Genomic DNA, 23,398 nt, shown 5'->3' on the forward strand with positions numbered 1-23,398 from the left:
GAGTCTAGATTACTACTAAGGAGAAAATGCAGTGAAAGGAAAGTGGTGAGGAACACCCATTCCTCCATGTCACTCAAACAATTCAACACGGGCAAATTTGTCAGATTCCATAACATGTGTTTTTTGGCATTAGCAACGGTTCTGGCATGCACCAAAGGCTCAGGACACAATTATTTGCCCATGTTCTGAACTCCCTCCTTTTAGTACACTTCATCTATATTTCGAGGATGAAGGGAAACCAAAGAAGAAGAAAGCAAATGTCATGTGATGGGCTCCATGCCTCTTCGTCCCTTAATGTAAATGAAATGTTCTACAACAGACAAAAAACCCAATGTGGCGAGGTCCATAATTTGCCAATAGAACTCAAGTGCAACACCCAGTGTGTAGAGTTGGTGCTGTACTCACAACCTTCCAACCAGAGTTGCCCACTTTTGTATTTGTATTCTCTTGTTTTGATCATTTTCATATCATCTTCATACATAAATCACTCTAGTCATTTTTTATTAAGGGATAGTACAGAAATATATGAAATTAGTATTTGAGTGACACATAATCAAGAAGTGTCAGAAAGAGAGGAAGAAAACTAGACACAATCCATTCCCTTTAGCAGTCCAATTTTGGTGACAGATAATATTACTTATAGAAACTATTTGATAGAGAAATGAATAAATCATAAAGAACATTTAAAAACAATGGTTGGGTGGTTATAACAGGATCCTCAGCCTTTCATTGTGAGGATAGGCTTCTATACGGAAATCCTGTGGTATGGAAATATTGCTGTAATCAGTGAAAAATGTTCTGAGTTATATATTTTAGATTGGGATGTCAGCTTGTCAGCAAATTGCACCTTTGGAACTTCAGTGAAGAAGAATATTGCAGCTACAATTGGGATCTTGCTAAAGACTCAGAAAAGATACCATTTAGAATTAAACTCCTTCCCCTGACATGCTGGTTTAAAAGACTGCTTTTGACTTTAGGTGTGTGCTTTCAGGAACACGGGGAGGACCCAGAGGCTCATTTTAGGAATATTCATTCTGAATAAATCCCTCTACAAAATAGATCTTTGATGTTGAGGCTCTCATTTAGTATAGGCCTACACTGCACCACAGCGGCCTTGTTCATAGCAAGGAAAAAGCAAGGAGTGATCCCGGCAGGGGTACAGAACAGAGCCTGGTTTCTCTTTTATGTTGCCTGGTTAGAACTTCAAATGCATGTCCGCTGAAACAGTACCAATTTGATTCCAGTTAATACGTGTTTTCTTTTTTGCCTGCTGTTTTGTTGGTAATTCAGATTCATTTCAGAAGGAGCTAAAGAGCATTAAAATTACTCACAGCCAGTTCTGACATGCTGGTCTTTCTTTATGTTCCCACAGAAAGTGCACTGGCTGATTCTCATTAAGTGTGTTTGGCTGCTGTGAAATAGTCAAATATATTTTAAAATCAGTCAACCATCTAATCATATTCAAATGCATTTAAGTTTTTAACACCTTCTGACTCAAATGGGAGTTTGTTGTTAGCAAGCTATATGTATTTCTATTGTTTCAGATATAGAAACAAAAGCCCTGGTAGAAATGAATTATATTGTGTAAGATTGGTTCAAAAGAAAGAGCCTTTCACAGAAATATCTTAGACTAAACTGACAAGATATTATACAATTAGGATAAAATAAAAAGATGATGGAAGCAATAAGTACTATAAAAAAGAGATAAAAGAATGAAGTTGAACCTTTTGATGAATGATCTAAATTTTTAGAAAGAGAAATGGAAGCTATTTTCAAAGCATGTGAGATAAATAAATCACCAGAAACAGATGAAATGCCAATAGAGCTGTTTTCCTCTATAGAGGCAAATTCTATGAACTCTAATAGAAATCTTCCAATGAATATGAAAAAACAAAACGAAGACCTACAAATTAGAAATGTTCAATATATATTACATTTCTTGAAAATGAGACATCAGGAATTGCATTAGACTATTGCATGAATGCCCCATGCAAGCAAAGTAATGCTCAACATTTTACAGCAAAAACTTTTACCATACATGGATTTTTTAAAAAGGAAGAAGTACTAGAGATCATACTGCAAACATATATTGCCTAAAGGAATGCAACAAATAATTTCAAAAAAAAAATCAGCCTGAACTGTATAAATTACAGCAAGGTATTTTACTGTGTACATCATGAAAAACTATGGCTCACTCTAAAAGAAAGAAGAGTGCAACACATTTGATTGTCCTGGTGCATAAGCTAAAGTCTGGATAAGAAGACATTGTTATAACAGAGAGAAACAGATACGTTTTCGGTGTCAAGGGGGTCACACAAAGGTGCCTTTCTTCACCTAATCTAATTTATACACAAAACATAGAGTTATCTTTAATAAACCACTATTAAACCATTCTCATTCTTCATGGGCTTTCTTCTCTTTAAATATTTTTGACCATGAGATCTTACCCAATATTTAAAGCTTATTGAAATTAGTTTTCATAACATCCACACTCAACTTTCCTTTTCCAGGCTATTTCCCATAGAAGAAAATGTGTAGTGGCATGAAATCTCCTAACGAGGGAGACAGAGGCAGTGGCCCAAAGGATGTCTTGAGAGGTTCATGAAGATTTAAGATGTTATAGAGAGACTGCCATGACATATCATGTCCACTGACTTTACCCCTTTCCTTTTGATTCATGCGGGAACAAATGAGATGCAACGGCATACCCTTCTACACAATGAAAGTGACTATGGGGAGAAAGCCAGCATGGTGTAATGGTCTGAGCATTGGACTACGACTCAGAGTCCAACTCAGAGACCAGGATCCAAATCCCTTTTTAGCCATGGAAACCAATTGGTTTACCTTGTGAAAGTCACACTTCTTGGTTATAGAGGAAGGCAAAGGCAAGACCTCTCTGAACAAATCTTGCCAAGAAAATCCTGTGATAAGGTTCCCATAATTTGAAAACACTTTTTTTCAGTGTTACCCCTACTCTTTAGATCAGTGTTTCTCAAACTGTGCTCCTCCAGGTGTTTTGGACTTCAGTTCCCAGAAATCCTAGCCAGTTTACCAGCTGTTAGGAACTGTGGAAGCTGAAGTCCAAAACATCTGGAGGAGCACAGTTTGAGAAACTCTGCCTTAAATCATTAGATTATAACGCCCAAAACACACAATACCACGTAAGAAACATCCAAATAGCTCAGCAAAACAAGTAGGCTTGATCTCCAAAGCACAAACACATTTCATTTTGTTCCTTCCACTAATCCATATATGCGGATCTCTTTAATCTTTCTGTCAGCCAGCTCCAGCTCATGATTTTGCAGTAAGTGTGAGGTCAGATATATACGAACTAAAGGCTACTAAAGAACTGTATACAACCTCCTTTAAGACTAATAGATGAGCTAAATAGGGATTTGGACCCTGGTCTCCAGAGTAAACATTTCCCCTTTCAGAGTTGCCTTGCCATGCCTTTTATAATGCCATTTTTTCTTTAATTAAGTAGGAGATGTTCTTCCTTGTAACATTTCTGAACTAGTCCTTCTACTATTGGAAATTATGTTGTTGACAATGACTGTGCTTTAAAAGAGTATTCTTAATATCACTGAAATATCTAATGACATAAGGGAAATAGGGAGGCCTAATTTCTGACTATGTTTATGAAAGTAACTAAACTAGAGGCTTTAGAAATTTCTGATCTTGCAATATTAAGTTCATATGCCTGTTTTTTTCTTATGTTTTGCCTATGTGTTCAAAGGCCATGAAACCAAAGCCATGTTGAATAACAGAGGACCTCGTTATAAACGCAGCAAAATAGAGCAACGCATGAACCTAGATATCTTCTTTTGTGTGGGACTACTCTTCCTCATGTGCCTCACTGGAGCACTAGGTATGAAATAATAATGATGAAATGTCAAAAATATTTGCCATAGTGATGTTCTGCAAATCTCTACTTTCTCCAGGCCATTGATAAAAGCAATAACCCTCTTCTGACTACATAGCTCAACAAAAATAATTTTGGTGTCTTAGTTTTTAGACCCGTTTTTGAGATTATTTGAGGTGCTGATTCAGAAAATTGCATTGGATAGACTGCAGCAGCTCTAGCTTCTTAGATATGGTTATCACGATTTTCTGTGGGCAAACAGATGGAAACTGGTACAAGGCATGTGTTCTGTATCTCAAAAATTAGAGCCGATAGGAGGAAACTGGTGCCATATTTTGAATCAGTGAGTGAAATATACCCAATGACAGGACTAACATTTGAGGCACCAAAGTGTGTGCTGGCTAGTGTTATCTGTGCTGCCACTACTTTATATGAACTCTCAGGCCCCTTCCACACAGCTGTATAAAATCAACTGGATTATCTGGCAGTGTGGACTCAGATAACCCAGTTCATAGACAATATTGTGGATTATCTGCCATGATATTCTGGGTTATATGGCTGTGTGGAAGGGCCCCCAGATTTCATGACTGCTGTTACTCTTGAAACAATTTCTTTTTTATTCTTTTTGTGTGAATTTTTTCCTGTACCCACTAATCACCTAAAACAGTAACAATTGTACATCTGCTGCCATCATAGATACCACTGTGCCTGACTTTATCAATTATTTATCAATTTTCAGCATTGTGATGCAAAATTGTATGTGAAATCTATCATCCATTTGTGTTTGTGTGTGTGTGTATATCAGAAGAATGTAATTGAAACTATTCATTATTACTGTTGGTCAAATGCTTGGGGATACAATATAGTGTTTGGGCCTATTTGTTAGTTAAAGTAGGCCCTCCTTGACCATGGATTCAACCACTCATGGCTTAATTTTTTTTAAAAAAATCTCAATAAAATGCCCCAATTTTGCCATTTTATATAAATGACATTATTTTACTACACTGCCATATATAATGAAAATGCATCCATAGATTTTGATATCCATGAGGTATCCTGGAACCAAACCCTGGGGCCCTTCCACACAGCCATATAACCCAGAATTTCAAGGCAGAAAATCCCACAATATCTGCTTTGAACTGGGTTATCTGAATCCACACTGCCATATATTCCAGTTCATAGCAGAAAATGTGGGATTTTATTCAGCTGTGTGGAAGGAGCCCCAGTGGATACCAAGGGCCCACCATACTTATTTATTCTAATTAGCCTATCTCAAACACTTCTCAGGCTTGATCTACACTGTCATATAATCCAGTATTTTATCCCAGATTATCTTATTTGAACTTGATTATATTAGTCTACACTGCCACATAATCCAGTTCAAATCAAGTAATTGGGATCAGAAACTGGATTATATGTCAGTATGGATAGGGCCTCAGGCCCCTTCTACACTGCCTTATATCCCAGCATCTGATCCCAGATTATTTTCTTATCCTAGATTATATGGCAATCGAGACTCACATAATCCAGTTCTGGATCAGATACTGGGATATAAGGCAGTGTAGATCCAACCTCAAGATTCCACTCTCTCTCTACTCAAAACAAATGGGTCCTGACTATATCACCTGACCTACCTATTCTAATTCCTGTTTCTCACAACCTCATATCCTAAACTCACTAATTCCTTCCTCTGAAGTATAACTTACATTATCTGATATTCAGTCATGTCACATTCAAGATCTGGCCCTGCTTTGCTTCCAAGATCGGATAATCGTACTTCACATAAGACTCAAAATACATAACCAAACATAACAGTATATTATCATATTTTCTATAAGATAAATACAGTAACATTTTTACAGATATCCAGACCATTCCAGCTGCATTTTAATCCTATTTCCTGATTTTCATTTTGCTGTTTTAAATGTAAACATACTCAATTGATATTTGATCTATAGAAATGGCAAGAAAGAAAGAAAGAAAGAAAGAAAGAAAGAAAGAAAGAAAGAAAGAAAGAAAGAAAGAAAGAAAGAAAGAAAGACTTGCTTGACTTCCTCATGTGTGCTCTATTTAATTTGGCAAGGTTTTATGACGGAGATCCAGGTTGCTGTTTAGATTCATGCAGTCCAATTGGTCTGAGTCCCCTTCTACACTGCCATATAAAATCCAGATTAGCTGCTCTGAACTGGATTATATGGCCAGTTCAAAGCAGATAACGTGTATTAACCTGGATTGTATATGGCAAGGGCCTATTTATACACCTTTAAGATCATTGCTATTGAAAAGAGTAAATCGGGTTGAGGGAGACATTATTAGGCACATTTGTATTTTTGGATGGCAATAATATAAATTTCACCTGGAATTTGAATTTGAATTTTAATAGCCGAGGGTGCTTCCAGTCAATGCCAAAATCTGCACCAAAGTAGGTTTAAAAAAATCTGTGCCGCTGCAGGTATCTAATTAATTCAGAACAAACCAACCGGAGGTGTCGTTTGGACATATCCGGTTAAACCGAGACGGGTCCTGGGATATGGGCCTGTCTGGAAGGTCCCTGAGAGGCTTTTTGATAGACAGTTCAGTTCAGCAAAACATCATATTGTTACATGCTAAAAACATTGGGTTTTCTACTTAGCTTTCCTAAATGAAAAAGCCCTGCAGGTCTGCTTTGCAAAGGATTCTGGGGCATATTTTAGGGCATGCATTCACTTCACATAAGTCCTAGGTTAGTCTTATTGGACTTCTTCAAGCCAATAAGCACAGCTTACAAGCCATCCACAATTGTGGGGGAAATTTGGTCCCCATAATAGCATTGAGGAACCACAAGTAAACTACTAGGGAACCCCACAGTTTTCCAGAATACTGTATAGATTGGTGTACACCACTGGTGGTGGGGAACCAATTCAACTCAAAGATTTCAATCCAGACACAACTTTTACTACAAAACATTAATCATATATTGATGTGGGGTTCCCTGAATTGCCATTAAAAGCAGCAATTGCTTTCAGTATATATCAGGGGGAAAGATTGCTTTATGACATAATTTGCAAACTTTAATGATTACAAGGCCACCAAGTGTTCCACAAAGAAAAACTTGGTGGGGAATGTAAAGATTCCTATATTTAAATGTTGGTTTCTAAGTGGCAGTGTACAAGTGATTTACAAAACACTACACTGAAATGTTTCATATTGAGTTCCCATCTCCTAGTGGAATGAGGCGTGCCATAGCAGTCAGCTATTCAATTACACAGACAAGAAACACCAAAGGACTCAACAATGAAGAGTCCTCTTCACCTGAGCCGCAGATCAAATTTAATTATTTTTTTCCCACAACAAAAAGGTACTTCAGTTCAAAATGATTTTCTCAGCTTAAACTGGAATTGCAACATGATGTAAAATTGGGGAGAGGGTTCATTTCTAAAAGAAAAGAAAACCCCAGGGCCCCATGCTAGAAGGTTCCAAAAATCTTTAAATCAACAAGAATAAAATATACTACTTTGTTTATCTTATTATGCTTCTCCAACAACTTAAGTAAAATACAATTATGAAAATGTGACTGTAGTGATAACAAAATATGGGAAAGTAATGGATTTTAACTGAAGGAGAACCAGGATGTAAATGTAACTAGGGGCCCCTGCAAAACAGCCATATAAACCAGAATATCAAGGCAGTTATTCCATAATATCTGCTTTGAACTGGATTATCTGAATCCACTAGGTCCCTTCCACACAGCTCTATAAAATCCACATTGAACTAGATTATATGACAATGTGGACTCAGATAATCCAGGGCACTTCCAAACACCAATAAAGTCTGTGCCAACCTGGGTTTTAAAAACCTGGTTGGCACAGTTCCCACCCCCACCCCCAAAGCACTGCTTTCTCCAGCAGGTGTCTAGATATCCTCCCGGTACCTTCCGAAAGGGCAATGAGATACCCAACCCCCTGCCCAAAGCTTTAAAATATAAATCACTTACCCAGACACAATTAAGATCCTGCCAAAGTCCTCCTAGAGCGTAGAAATGATGTACCAGAAGAGGGGGGGGGGAGCAAAACTGCTCCTGCCCTCCCCTCTCCTGGCACATCATTTCTACATGTCAGGAGGTCTCCAGCAGGACCTTAATAGCGGCTGGGTAAGTTATCTTATATTTTAATGCCTTTGGGGGGGGTTGGGGAGGGGGGTTGGTGCCCTCTGGGTTTTCCGTGCTCATTCAGCCTGAAAAACGTGAGAGATCTGTGTGGATTGGGCCCAGAAATCACATGACATGGTCCCCAGGCCCAATCAACACTCAGCCGACACCTAGTAAGGCCTGGGTCCTACCAAAGATCCAGATCTTACCATATTTCAAATTATCTCAGTACAAAGCAGGGTTTTTCTGCTTTGTGCCAGATTAATTTGATTTTACCAAAGATGTTGTTTGGGCGCCTCTGGTAAAACCACCCGAGTTCCCACGTTATGGGCCCTGTGTGGATGAGCCTCCAGTTCAAAACAGATATTGTGGATTATCTGCCTTGATATTCTGGATTATATGGCTGTGTGGTAGGGCCCAATGTAGTAATAAATACATAAATAAATATTAAGCTGTTAAAGATTAATGATCCAACTTATTCTGTTTTATTTTTATCATATTATATTTCTGTAATTGCACATAGAGTCTGTTTCTTTTTTCAAGCCAGTGGCTAGATTTGAATGCTATTTGTTGATCCTACTTAGAGTAGACATATTCAATTAATTATAAAATAGTGAATGTATGAGTCTACTATAGTCAAAAGGAGCAACAAAATTTGGACCAGAATGTACCTCTACCATTGCCCTTTCTATATTTATTATTCTAAGCAATTTGTATTTTTATATAGGTCATGGCATTTGGAATGGGATTTTTTCAGAACACCCCTTGTATGTTATCCCAGATATACACGGCAACTATCTTTCTGCAGCTCTCGCAGGTTTCTACACGTTCCTGACAATGATCATCCTTTTGCAGGTGAGAAAAATATTTACAGTAGAGTCTCACTTATCCAACACTCGCTTATCCAACGTTCTGGATTATCCAACACATTTTTGTAGTCAATGCTTTCAATATATCGTGATATTTTGGTGCTAAATTCATAAATCCAGTAATTTCTACATAGAATTACTGCGTATTGAACTACTTTTTCTTCCAAATTTGTTGTCTAACATGATGTTTTGATCCTTAATTTGTAAAATCATAACTTAATTTGATGTTTAATAGGCTTATCCTTAATCCCTCCTTATTATCCAACATATTCGCTTATCCAACGTTCTGCTGGCCCGTTTATGTTGGATAAGTGAGACTCTACTGTATCAGTATTGATGAAACAGTCTAAAGCAGGGGTCCCCAAACTTTTTAAACAGGGGGTCAGTTCACGATCCTTCGGACCGTTGGAGGGCCGGACTATAGTTGGCCACCGAGCAATAACAACAACAACAACAACAACAACAACAACAACAACAACAACAACAACAACAAAGAGTGTTGGAAGAGACCCTTTGGGCCATTGAGTCCAATCCCCTTCTGCCTTTGTGCACCAAAAGCACAAGCAAAGCACCCCTGACAGATGGCCACCCAGCCTCAATGTTAATAATAGTAATAATAATAATAATAATAATAATAATAATAATAATAATAATAATAAAGAGGGTTGGAAGAGACCCCTTGGGCCATTTAGTCCAATCCCCTTCTGCCTTTGTGCACCAAAAGCACAAGCAAAGCACCCCTGACAGATAATAATAATAATAATAATAATAATAATAATAATAATAATAATAATAATATAAAGAGGGTTGGAAGAGACCCCTTGAGTCATTTAGCCCAACCCTCTTCTGCCCTTGTGCCATGGGGGCCGGATAAATGGCTTCGATGGGCCGCATCCGGCCCCCGGGCCTTAGTTTGGGGACCCCTGGTCTAAAGACTGCACAACCAGTCAAGATTAAATCCTCCAGTTATATCTGTTAAAGTAGACACATCACAATTTCTAAACTATTTTCTTTTTAAGATAAGCACATTGGATGCATTTTGATCTTTGAATCAGTTTGTATTCCAACTGATGACCTTTTTATTCCAACTGATGACCTTTTTACAAAATGATGGATGGATAATGGACAATTCACAAAAAATCGCATTCCTCAGGCATCCTTATGCCACATCAAGATGTCATTTCTCAAACTATTATTTTCACAGTTGAGAAGGGTATTTTTTGGTTACCTTAGAGATTATATAGAAAGAGAATGTGCCTTGGTACTCCAGTCAGCCTTAAATTATGTTGAATATAGAAAAAGAATAACTCTGAAAAAACTTTTCTAACATTCTGGAAAATGATTTTTTTTTCAGATTTTAATCCCCCTTTCCCTCTATATATCTATTGAAATGGTCAAATTGGGCCAAATCTTCTTCATTCATAATGATATGGATTTATATGATGAAGAGCGAGATCTGCCCATTCAGTGCCGAGCACTAAATATAACTGAAGACCTAGGACAAATCCAGTACATTTTCTCTGACAAGACGGGAACATTGACAGAGAATAAGATGGTTTTTCGACGATGTACAATTAATGGAAAAGAATTTTCACATAAGGAAAATGGTAAGACAGTTGCACTGGTTTCATACATGTAGATTGTACTGAATGTGAAAACTGATATAAAAACAAAGCCCTCAACTTTCTCCTTTAAAACAGTTTTTCAGCAGTTAGTGAAGGATGTTTGTATACACTTTGAGCTGCTTCTTGCAGCAGTGGTGAGGGCAGTAGAGGAATACAGACTGTGCAACCAGGGCTCTTGAAAGGTGTACAATTATATGTGTGTGCAAGAGGGAGCCATGTGCATCCAGTGTGGGCACATAGCAGAGGGCCTCCAATAGCCTGGGTACTTGGCCTCAGCCACTTTGCTGTTTACCACCATTGCTAAAACTATGTATGTATTTCTTTATACACAGATTTTTGCTGCTCTTCAACTAGTAAGGCTCACTGTCCTGCAATTGTTGGGATTGCATTATTATTATTATTATTATTATTATTATTATTTATATCCTGCTTTCCTCTCCAATAAGGAGACTCAACGCGGCTTACATTAAAAGCCTTTCAGTACAGTTTAAAATCTACAAATATACAAACATTAAAACAGAATTAAATATAAATAGTATTTTAAAAATCACAGTTAAACTCCATAATCAAAGCTAAAAACCACAGCACCTTCTGAAAGGATCTTAAAACCCTTCTTCTTTAAACCTGCCTGAATAAAAAGGTTTTAGTTTGCTGCTGGAAGGACAGCAGGAGGGGGCCATTCTGGCTTCCCTGGTCTGATAATACCTCATGGCTTGAGCCATGTGCCATATATAGGGTGGAAACACAAGCCTAGAATTCTGCCATAGTTTGTTAAATCCCTGAAGGAGGCCAGAGGTACCCAGGTCTCATTGAATTATCTTGGTCCAGTTCTATGGTTCTGATTTTATGCTGCTCCCAAGCACTATACTTATGCTGTATCTTTCCACTTTGTTCTCCTATTTCTTAATAGTGAATCAAGGTTATAGAACTTAACCGGGGCACCTGACCCCCATGCTTTCCTTACTCCATTGTTTTAAACCACATATAGTAAGCAGCGCACTGTGGAATCTGCTGCCCCTTCAACTAAATATATGACACTGCAAAAACAGATTGTTTGGAAGATTTTCCTTCCTTCCATGCTTGACTAAAGAGACGGGAATATGTGTCTGTTTTCTGTCATATAGCCAAGCGACTGGAAACCTACAATGAACTAGATTCAGATAATGAAGAATGGACAAAGCATCCAAGTCTCCAGTCAAATAAAGGTGCAGAAAAGGTCACTTTAACGTGGACAAATCCATCCAAGCCCTTGAGGAGATGCGAGAGTACGTGGGCTCATGTTCAGGGACATAAACGAACCAGATCTCTAGGTGCCTGGGGAAGCTCTCCATGTCAGGTGGCATTCAGCAGTAGTATTGTGAGTAACAAAAATTCACAGTCATTATATTTCTCCTGCATATATTTTAGGGGATAGAAGGACAAAGAAGTAGACCATGCCCAGTTGCAACTTCAGGAGGTAAAACAAATATGCACATCAGTAGCCTGACAGACCACAGGCAAAATTGTATGGCTGTGTAGCCCTTTGGGGTCAATGACATGTGAAGCACATGGCACATACGAGGGCTATCCAGAAAGTTCATTACGTTTTGGAATTAAAAATAAACGAAGTATAGGAGAAAACATTTCCCATATTCAGTTGAAAGCCAGACCCAAATACTAGTTCTCACCATAGTCCCCACTGAAATCTAGGTAGTTATCATAGCGATAAAAGTGTTTGAAAAGCCCCCCCCCCAAAGATTCCCGCCTGGCTTGCGTCCTGAACCAGGCTGGCTTCCCTTCCCTCAGCTGTCAAGTGGTGCGCTCAGCTTTCCGCACGATCTTCCTCGATCGCTCTTTTGTTTTGTAGATGCTTGCAAGGAAGGTGCTCTTCTAAGGTATTGCAAGAAGCACACCTTTCCTGTCCCAAAAAACCTTCCTTGCAAGCAACTGCAAAACAAAAGAACGATCGAGGAAGATCGTGCGGAAAGCTGAGCACACCACTTGACAGCTGAGGGAAGGGAAGCCAGCCTGGTTCAGGACGCAAGCCAGGCGGGAATCTTGGGGGGAGGCTTTTCAAACACTTTTATTTCTATGATAACTACCTAGATTTCAGTGGGGACTATGGTGAGAACTAGTATTTGGGTCTGGCTTTCATCTGAATATGGCAAATGTTTTCTCCTATACTTTGTTTATTTTTAATTCCAAAACGTAATGAACTTTCTGGATAACCCTCGTAGTTTCAAATGTTCTTATTTGGCCATTGATATTCTCTGACACTGTGAAAATGGCTGCAAATAGATTGATCCTTTCATGCTAGGCTGTTGCAGGAATTAATGGTGTCTCCTTCAGAGGCATCTGAGGAATTGTCAGGTTTACTTTTTAACAATATACTTTTTGTGGGGGATCAAACTTAAGGTGAACGGCGGGGGTGGGGGGTGGAAAAGATCCAGTTGTGAGGTTTGAGTAATACCACAGATAATTGAAGACATGGAAGCTGAGTAGAGATGTATTCTTGGAAGAGATGATTTGGAAGACTGATGGTGCCCTGGATATAACATAATATGTCAATGAGTTTGCTTGCTTCCCACTTTTCAGGATTTTGTTGAGTATTCACCATTTAAGACTCTCTTTTCTCCCCCCCCCCCAAAAAAAACCTGATTCTTCAAAATCAGAGAGAGAAAAATGTTACAATTAAGTGACAGGTGGTGGTTATCTTTATTTTACTATCAAGTTACAATGTTTTTAACAAAGATTTAATGGTGAAATATAATCCAAGGCAGAGAGCCTGTATTGAAAAGAGCTCCCCTGAAAAGCAAAACAAGACTAATGATTTTTCCACATTAGTCTAAGACAGCGATTCTCAAAGTGTGCTCCAGGGAGCCCATGGGGCTCCACGAAGCATACTGAGGGGTTCCAAGGTTCCCTCCTCACTCCCCTCCTCCCCCTCCTCTTTCCTGCTCTTCCCCCTTCCCCACTTCACTCACCCCAAAAACCCACCCCATCCCCACCCTTTGCTGCCAAACGTCTTTTTTTCCTTGCCTTCCTTGCTTCCAAAAAGACCTATTTCCCTCCCATCACTCAGGGGGTACATTGATTGTGCTTTTCCTGCATGGCAGAGGGGGGTTGGATTGGATGGCCCCTGGGGTCTTCCACTGAAATACTGTTAAATTTATGTTGGTAAAAAAGTTTGCTCATGCATTATATATATATATATATATATATATATATATATATATATATATATATAAAATGTATAATATGATATATAAACATTTCTTGGGGCTCCACGAGAAACTTTTGCTTCAAAAAGGGCTCCATGGCTGAAAAAGTTTGAGAACCCCTGGCCTAAGGAAGCATGAGTTCCTTTCATGGTATAGATTCCTGAATTCTGTTGGGCTTTGCCAGTTCTTGTTACCTTGACATTCATTCATTCCATTACTTTGATGTGCTGCTTGTAGCAATTTCTTGGATATGCACTAGGGCTCTTCTAAAGTTGTTTTCTAAAAACTAAAATTATAGTACCATTTCACTGATATGCTATAGTACAATAATTATACAAAATATTTAAAAGGATACAAAATAAGGGAATATATTGTTTCAATATGTTTCAGACTTTAAAAATAAATAAATAAATAAATAAATAAATAAATAAATGTAAAGAAATAAATTCTGCATCTGTTGCTGGGAATTTCCAGAAGGTAGTTTGGGGAATTGTCTAGATTCATGAAAAAACACAGATTCTCACTTTGAATATACCCATGATGCATGGGGACTTCCAGTGAGTATCCCAGGTTTTTGGCATCAAAAAAGGAGTATTCTGGGGCTTCTCAGCAGTCTGAATTGCTGGATCAGGTTAATTTTGTCCCAGTCCTCTTTCCAAATAGATACTACCACCCAAGAGGATAGTTCATGCCCCTGTCATCACTGCATCTCCCCACAAGCCATAGTAATCCATATGAGTACCTGGCCACTGCAGCCACATCTGCTAATGCCAGAATGGGCCACCCACATGACTAGGAGGAAGGAGGCAGTTGATCTACCTCTGTTAGACATGACAGGCAATGACCAGGCACTCACAGAAAGTTTTCTGGCCAGCGAAGAGCGATTCCCAACAGATGAGGTGATGCCCCAGCATGGTTGATGCAACCTCAACCCAGCTGGACTGTCTGGACTCCAAAGCAATGCCAGAGAAGATTCAGCCAGGTTTGTCTGGCCTCAGAGCCGGCCCTAGGTATTTCTTCTACGTGGAGTCTGTGAAATACGCACATATGGGTTAAACTGCGCCTGCGCAGACTTTCGGAACATTCTAGAGCTTTAAAGAGACAATTTGGCGGAAGCCCCGCCCATCTCCCCATAGACTATATAAGCCCGAAGGTGGGGCTTCGCCTCAGTTCTTCTTTTCCGCCAGAAAGCGAGGACTGTAGGAACTTCTAGGGCTTATTTACTTCAGTGATTTACCTCAGTGATTTACCTCAGAATTTAACGGTTTTTGACACGGACTGATTTGTGACTACGTCTTTATCTTCAATACTTACGGTTGTTCTTCACTCGGACTGCCTCTGGGCATCGTTTTGTAGTCAGGCCAGTAATGTCTACTTTGTGTTTTAAAAAGTGTGGGGCCTGCGGCGGAAAACTCCCTGACTCGGATGGGCACTCTATGTGCCTCCTTTGTTTGGGAGAGACTCATAATCCCCAGACGTGTCCTATCTGCCAAGGTTTTACGCCGCAAGCTCGGAGAAATAGAGAGGCTCGCTTAAAGGCTACTCTCTATGAGCAAGCGCTGGCTCCGGAAGGGGCCCTGTTGGGCAAAAGACCTGCCTCTGAACCACCATCCTTACCGTCCTCTTCGGAGGCGAAGGAATTGCTCCTGCCGAGGGAGGAGTCTGTGGAAAGCCCTCAGAAAGGAGAGGGGCTGGCACAGAAAAAACCCAAGCTTTCCAAGCCCCATAAAGAGGCTAGGATGAAAGACGACCACAAGAAGCCTAAAAAAGGGAGGCAACTCTCTGGCTCTGAGCCCCAGAGTCCTCCGGATCGGAGTTCAGTGGAAGCCCGTGCTCCTCGGGAGCCAGCCCCGCCTACTTCAGTGGAGGCAATGGAGGCGCCGCCTCAGCTTTCGCCTGTCGAAACAACCCGTGGCTTAGAAAAGGAATGGAGCGGCAGCGCTACTGATCGCCCAGTGCGCGCTTCGGCGCCAATGTCAGGCTCGCCTCCCCCGCACGCCTCGGGCTCGACCACGCCTCCTCCCAAAGTCTCTCGGCGCCATCTATCGACGCCAGGGCAGCATAGCATGCGCAGTGAGTGTCGGGGCCGCAGTGATGTGAGGGCCTCTAGACGCCGCTCCCCTTCAGCTGAATCCTGGCGCTCGGTTTCGAGGAGTCCTTCAAGAGTCTCCTCTGTCTCCCGATCTCGATCTCCTGGCTTAAGGTCCCGGTACCGTTACTCAGATTATTTTTATCCCTACCCTCCTCCTCCCCCCTGGTTATGGTGGATATTTCCACCCTTATGATTTTTACCGGGACCAAAGTGACAGGGCCTTGTCGGGTTCGAGGCCTTCACCGGCGGGCCCTGCTATTAATCAACAACCGCAAGCCTCTGTGTTAGCCCCAGCAGCTACCCCTATACCTGTGCCTTCTGTTCAACCTGAACAGGTTAATTCATCCCTGCCTAGTGAGGCCCCACTTCACCAATCTCCTAAGGGCCACTTAGAGGAAGAGGACCAGGATCATGCTGGATCTGGCCAGGCAGGGGAAGGGGACTTAGTCCCTCCTCAGGGAGATCCAGAACAGGATACACATCAGGCGGAGGAATTTCGCAATTTCTCAGCTCTACTAATCAGATTATCGAGGGCACTTAACTTTCCTACTCCTAAACCTGCCAATGTGGTGGAGGACCCATGTTTTACATCTTCTGAACAACGAGGTCCAGTCTCTGCACCTCTTCCCACATTGCCGTACCTTTTAAAGATTATTAAAACCGAAGGAATTGCACCCTCTCTCGTGCCGGCTACGCCTAGGAAGGCAGAGAATATGTATAAGATAGATCTATCTTCAGCTTCTTGGCTGGCGAAGCTGCCAAGGGCCAACTCTGTAGTAACTGATGCCCAGCCCAAGCCGGTCCAGAAAAATCAGGCCTCACCTTCAGATAAGGAAGGCAAGAAGCTGGATACTATGGCTAAGCATTTCTATTCTTCAGCCTGCCTGTTCGCTCGTATGGCTCATTATGGGGTCTACATGAGTGTATATCAGACCTTTTTATGGAACAAGCTTGGTCCTTTTTTGGATTCTCTGCCACAAGCTGACCAGACTCTGGCCAAAGCCTTTAAACATGAGGCCCTTCTTCTGGCAGGCCTGCAGAAGGAGTTGGCGAAGAACACAGCTGATGCCTCAGGCAAACTCCTTGCAGGAGCAGTTGCTTTGAGACGCCATGCGTGGCTGCGAGCTTCTACTCTTTCCCCGTCGAATCGCGCTCTAATTGAGGACTTACCTATGGATGAGGCTGGTCTTTTCAGTACAGATACAGACTCGCAGCTGGAACACTCACACAAGATGAAGCAAACGCTTAATAAATATGGCCAGCATCCCTACCACCCATACCCTTATCAGCGCCAACGCTGGGGCTCCCAGTCGCAATACCAACGTAGGCGATTTAGCCCTCCCTCATTCCGTGGTAGGCAACGACAACAGTCGTCAGCAACGGGAGGTAGGAGACCCCCTTTGCCTATCAAGAGTCAATTTCGTGGTACTAAGACCACTGACTCCAAGAAACGTCGTTTTTAGTACTGGTGCGACAGCGGATTCCGTGGCTGTCCCAGTTTCGCCCCCATCCATGTTAATCCCTGTTTTAGATTATCCTTGTTCTTTACCAGATGGGACCCAGTTCCCTATGGGGTCAACACCTTTCCCGTACTTGGATAGGCTCCAACCATATTTACACGAATGGAGGCAAATAACAACAGATGCCTGGGTCCTTGATATTGTATCTAGGGGTTACGCCATTGAATTTTACGCCCTCCCTCCAGTGGGACGCATTTGTGTAACTCCAGCCTCCGTCACCCTGCTAGAGGAGGTATCTACTCTCCTAGACAAGGGTGCAATATCTCCGGTGGCTCCGGACCAGGCAAGCTTCTGTTTCTTTTCCCGCTACTTTTTAATTTCAAAGCGGGGAGGCGGTCTTCGACCCATCCTGGACCTACGGTTGATTAACTCTTTTATTAGACCGCGTAAGTTCCGTATGGTCACTCTCGCCTCCATCCTCCCCTTCATTAGGAAAGGGGCGTGGTTAGCAACAGTGGACCTTAAGGATGCCTATTTCCACATTTCTGTTAGAGAGAGTCACCGCAGGTTCCTTAGTTTCGCGGTTGACGACTGTTTTTACTCCTTTAATGTTTTGCCATTTGGTTTGTCTACGGCCCCTAGGGTCTTCACTAAATGCATGGCGGTAGTGGCAGCTCACCTTTGCCAGCACGCTGTTGTTGTCTTTCCGTATATTGATGATTGGCTGCTAGTTGCAGACTCCCGTGAACAGCTTGAATTTGATATTCGTTATACTCTATCTCTCTTGCAGGCCCTTGGCCTTATGGTCAATTTAGAAAAATCCTGCCTTACCCCTACCCAATCTATTACGTTCATCGGTACCATCATAGACTCCAGAGCTCGAAAGGCCTACCTACCGGAGGACCGGTTCACCAACTTACGTTCCCTGGTCAGGAACTTGCAAGATCGAGGTCACGCCTCAGCTTGGACCATCCAATCTATTCTAGGCCACGGCTGTTACAGAATTCGCTCGGTTGAGGATCCGACCACTTCAGAGCTGGTTTCTTCGATCTTTCAACCCGCTTCACGAGTCTCAAAACAAGAGGCTTTACCCCCCACAGCCAGTGTTATCCGCCCTATCATGGTGGACAAGGCGGTGCAATGTCCTCGCAGGACTGCCGTTCATTTCGCCGCGCCCAGCACTGACGCTTACAACGGACGCGTCCACTCTGGGATGGGGCGCACACTTGCTAGATCTGTCAATTCGAGGCAGATGGTCACCTCAAGAGCGGCGACTTCACATAAATGCATTGGAACTGCTGGCAGTGGAAAAGGCCCTGAAGTCTTTTTCTCGTCTGGTCAACAAGCAAGTTGTCCAGATCATAACGGACAACACGACGGTGAAATATTATATAAACAAACAAGGGGGTACGCGCTCTCAAACTCTCCTAGTCATCACTATACGGATTTGGGAGTGGTGCATTCGAAGGCACATTCGCCTATTGGCAATCCACCTGCCAGGAAAAGAGAACACCTTAGCGGATGCCCTCAGCAGGGCGGAGTCAGAGACTCACGAGTGGCGTCTCCATGAGAGGGAGTTCAGATTCATCACCCGGAGGTGGGGAACTCCTCAGGTCGACCTCTTCGCATCTCCGGTGAACGCTCATTGCCCCCGCTTTTGCGCTCGAATGCACCCTCGCGCATTCCCCGGCTGCTTAGGAGACGCCTTCCTTTTCTCTTGGACGCCAGGCCTCCTCTATGCCTTCCCTCCACTTCCTCTTCTGACCAGAGTTGTTTCGCAAATCATTTCAGACAACGCGAATTGCATCCTAGTAGCCCCGTGGTGGCCCCGCCAGCCATGGTTTGCGCCGCTGCTCAGGGCATCGAGCGGCGATTATGTTCGACTTCGATGCAGCGCCGACCTCCTCACAATTCAGGACGGCCTTGTCAGGCATCCCGAAGTGTCGTCCCTCCGACTAACAGCTTGGAGACTGAAACCACGGTCCACCTCTCGGACGCTGTCCGCCTCATAGTTGATGCAGCCCAGAAGGTCTCCACAAAAAAGGCTTACACTTATAAGTGGTCCCGCTTCAAGTCCTTTGTTTTACCTTTAGCGGTTGATCCTCTTTCCGCCCCTACATCAACGGTATTAGACTTCATTGTTTACCTCTCGGAGAGGGGTATGTCCCTGTCTTCAATTAAATGTTATGTTGCATCACTCTCTTGGTTTCGGAGGAAGGTTGGCCAACCATCCCTTTTTCAAGACCCTTTAGTGCAACTTTTCTTAAAAGGGTACAAAAATATACATCCGCCTATATCTATGCCCCCTCCGGCCTGGAGCCTCGAACTGGTGCTGTCACAACTGTCGAAGCCGCCCTTTGAGCCCATGGCCTCCATCGATCTAGCACATCTGTCATGGAAGACAGCGTTTTTGGTGGCAATTACGTCCGCCAGAAGGGCTAGTGAGCTCACTGCCCTCCGGGCGGACTCTCCATACATCCGCTTCCATGAGGACAAAGTCGTTCTATGGACGGATGTGACATTTTTACCTAAAGTTGTTTCACAGTTTCACATTTGTCAAGACATCGTCTTACCATCTTTTTTTCCAAAGCCAGCCTCTGCATTAGAGAATGCCTTACACGCTTTGGATGTCAAGAGAGCCCTGTTATATTACATTCATAGGACGGCTCCCCACAGGAAATCACCTAGACTTTTCCTTAAATACAGGAAGGACGAGCTTGGTCTCCCAGTAACCTCTCAGAGGTTAGCATCCTGGATTACCTCCACGATTCGTCTAGCCTATCAACTGGCGGGCAAGGAACCTCCACACCAGGTTCTTGCGCACTCCACAAGGGCGCTATCCACGTCTCAAGCTTTCCTTCGGGGCATACCTTTGGATGTCATCTGTAAAGCGGCCACGTGGTCGACTCCGTCCACCTTCACCGCTCACTACAAGATGGATGTCCAGGAGAAGAAGGATGCTGCCTTTGGGAGAGCCGTGCTGTTTTCCTGCGTGGCATGACCCACCGCCAGGTCAGTAGCTTGCTAGTCACCCATATGTGCGTATTTCACAGACTCCACGTAGAAGAAGTATAGGTTGCTTACCTGTAACCGTATTTCTTCGAGTGGAAGTCTGTGAAATTCGCACAGCCCCGCCCGTCCTCCCCGCTGTGTCATGCCTTGTTTTCAACTGCTTTCTGTCGGTTGGAAACTGAGGCGAAGCCCCGCCTTCGGGCTTATATAGTCTATGGGGAGATGGGCGGGGCTTCCGCCAAATTGTCTCTTTAAAGCTCTAGAATGTTCCGAAAGTCTGCGCAGGCGCAGTTTAACCCATATGTGCGAATTTCACAGACTTCCACTCGAAGAAATACGGTTACAGGTAAGCAACCTATACTTTTCAAGTGTAGGCGAACAGAATTTTGGCGCCCCCCCCCCAAACCAATCACTGAAAAATAAAAGCGTTGGATAAGCGAAAATGTTGGATAATAAGGAAAGATAAAGGAAAAGCCTATTAAACATCAAATTACACTATGATTTTACAAATGAAGCACCAAAACATCATGTTTTACAACAAATCAATAGAAAAAGCAGTTCAATACATGGTAATGTTATGTAGGAATTACTATATTTGCGAATTTAGCACTAAACCTTGAACAGGGATATAGGGCAGTGTGGACTTAGATAACCCAGATAGCCCTCAGTATTAAAAAAAACTCTAAAATCAGGACAATAAATAAAGAACAACACTCTGAAAACAGAAGAAATCCAGACAGTAAACAATCAGAGACAGCTAACACCTCCCAAAAAAAGATTCTCCCAGGCAAGAAGAAGCCAGGCCTTGAAGCCACAGGGCCATTAAATGCTAATCAAGGTGATTAATTACAACATTCACACCTGCTTCAAAGAAAAGTTCTTTCTCCCACCCTGGACCTTCTAGATATATAAACCCCACATACCTAGCTTCCAAGTTCCCACAGACCTCACAATCTCTGAAGGCCCCAAAGGTGGGCTCCCGTGGTGCGAAGGTGGGTCTGCGCCGGCCGGAAAGCCCAGCACGGGCACCGGGAGGCCCAGCGTGGCCGCCGGAAGGCCCAAAAGAGAAGGAGGTGGAGAGTGGTGCCCTCCTCCCAGGACGATGGCGCCCCTGGGACGATGGCGCCACAGGCAAGTGCCTAGTTCGCCTTATGGTTGGACCGCCTCTGTCTGGCCTTCATCATAGTCGCTCTGGGACTAGACTGGGGCATGATGCTCCAGACTGGTCCCAGCTTAAGCAGCCAGTATAGACAACAGAAATATTGTTTGGATATTTTTTTAAAAAAAGAATAAACTCTAACAGCAAGCACCACAATTTCTCAGCATATTTGCTCTGTCTAGAGGAAGCCTTTATCAAAATTAAAATTATTGAAAGCATAACAGCAGACACCAGTTTTGCTCTGATTTCTTTCAAAATTAAAAACAAAACTTGTCTAGGAGCAAAAACATATTCTATTTAATGGTTTATCATTATTTATATTAACACTAAGCACAAATTTTATTCCTTCATCAACAGGCTGGTATGCTATAGCTTGTTGATGTTTTGTTTACTAAGTGCCAGGTTTCCTGGTATTTATGTGCCAAGCATGACAAGTTGTAGCCTCAGGTAAAAATACATTTGAAGAAGAAGAAACAGCAGTTCCCAGCAAAAAGTTAGTGCAACATATTTTCCAAGCACCTTTCCCTTAGGTCCAATGCCAAGAAATCCAATAAGCAGCAAATCAGTGTTAAGGTTTTTTTAAAAAAGGTGTTAAGGTTTTATTCAAAAGTCTTGGCACTAGCAAATGTCAAAGAAAATGTACAGGCAGGCATACACATATGTATAGATACAAATATAAATGTACTCATTGGTGGAAATACATTGCTAAGTCACTTGTGGTCTTGATAGAGTTTGATTAGATATAATACAATGATTTAAATAATGTGTCTTCCAGGAAAAAGATGTGATCCCAGATAATAAGCTGTTGATGAAAGTGAGACATGCATCATGCCAGCTAGAGCCGTTGACACCCTTTATGTTTGCAAATCCTACTTCTGCAGTCACAGACTTTTTTCTTGCTCTGACCCTATGCAACACTGTTGTAGTTTCCACTGCAACTGACCCAAGACAAAGGGTAAGTGCTCACTTTAATGTCTCTTTGAAAACGCTGGATCTAATGACAGACTTCAGTTTCATGATGAAAGCTATCAAGGCGGTAAGAAAGAACTGTGCCATAGAACTGCATGAGAATTTGGTTTGGGTTATACTTGGAAGTGAACCAATATGATCACACCTCCTGAATGACCCAAAATATAAATACAGTGATACCTTGACTTAATTTGTCCTGTGACTGAGCTCTTAACTCAAAATGCTCTTATCTCAAAATGAATTTTCCCATTGAAATGCTATTAATCTATTACAGGCCCCCAATTCCCACCCCCCCCCCATTTTTGTTACATGATTTTAAATAAGAAAATATACTTTATAAATACCAAAAATGTATAAATGCATATTCACATGGAAAAATAAAAAAGAAAGATCAACTTTAAAATGGTAGAAGCACAAAAGTCTGGCAAGGAAGCATAAAGTGAATAGACAGAAGAATCACTTCCTTAATTCAGCCTCCCTCCCTCTCTTGCTCTCTCTCCCTCTCTCTCTTCATGAAGCCAAACATACCAGGAATAAAAACCACACAAAATCAACTAACCCAAAGTTCCTCAAGGCGAACAAGAGCAAAGCGGACTGCAATCTCCCAAAGTGGACAAGAGCATGGCACACAAGGCATGGAGGCTGCTCCCTTGAAGCCCTAAAGCCCTGTAGTCTGGTGCTAGCACTCGCTCTGGCACTAGCTCTTAAGTCAAAACACTGCTCTTAAAATGCTTTTAAGTTGGGGTGCTCTTAAGTAGAGGTTCCACTGTAGTATCATTATTTCACATTTATCTGAATTGTGTGATACCATTTTCAGCTTTAAATACCACACCAAAATGAATACAAAATGCATTTTACATTATTGTAAAAGAATCCATGAAAAATGAACACAAAGCAAAAACAAACTGATTAATCCATACCCAGTCGTTGATCTTTTCTGGTTTGAACCCTGTGGGGATCTTTTCCTTTTTCCTCTTCTTCTAATTCTGTCCTGACACACAATTTAAGAAAAGCAGTCACTTTC

General features: G+C 42.1%; 1 protein-coding gene across 2 annotated transcripts in view; it reads left to right on the top strand.

The window, feature by feature from the left end:
• atp10b (ATPase phospholipid transporting 10B (putative)) overlaps positions 1-23,398 on the top strand; it is a 165,484-nt gene that overhangs the window by 118,964 nt on the left and 23,122 nt on the right. For both annotated transcript variants that reach the window (XM_016996159.2, XM_008117492.3), the window contains 5 exons: positions 3,737-3,868; positions 8,716-8,843; positions 10,212-10,464; positions 11,607-11,839; positions 22,181-22,360. In XM_016996159.2, the coding sequence (XP_016851648.2) occupies positions 3,737-3,868; positions 8,716-8,843; positions 10,212-10,464; positions 11,607-11,839; positions 22,181-22,360 (926 nt within the window). The remainder of the gene's footprint in view (positions 1-3,736; positions 3,869-8,715; positions 8,844-10,211; positions 10,465-11,606; positions 11,840-22,180; positions 22,361-23,398) is intronic.

The sequence above is a fragment of the Anolis carolinensis genome, chromosome 2, assembly GCF_035594765.1.
Source record: "Anolis carolinensis isolate JA03-04 chromosome 2, rAnoCar3.1.pri, whole genome shotgun sequence".
Lineage (NCBI taxonomy): Eukaryota > Metazoa > Chordata > Lepidosauria > Squamata > Dactyloidae > Anolis > Anolis carolinensis.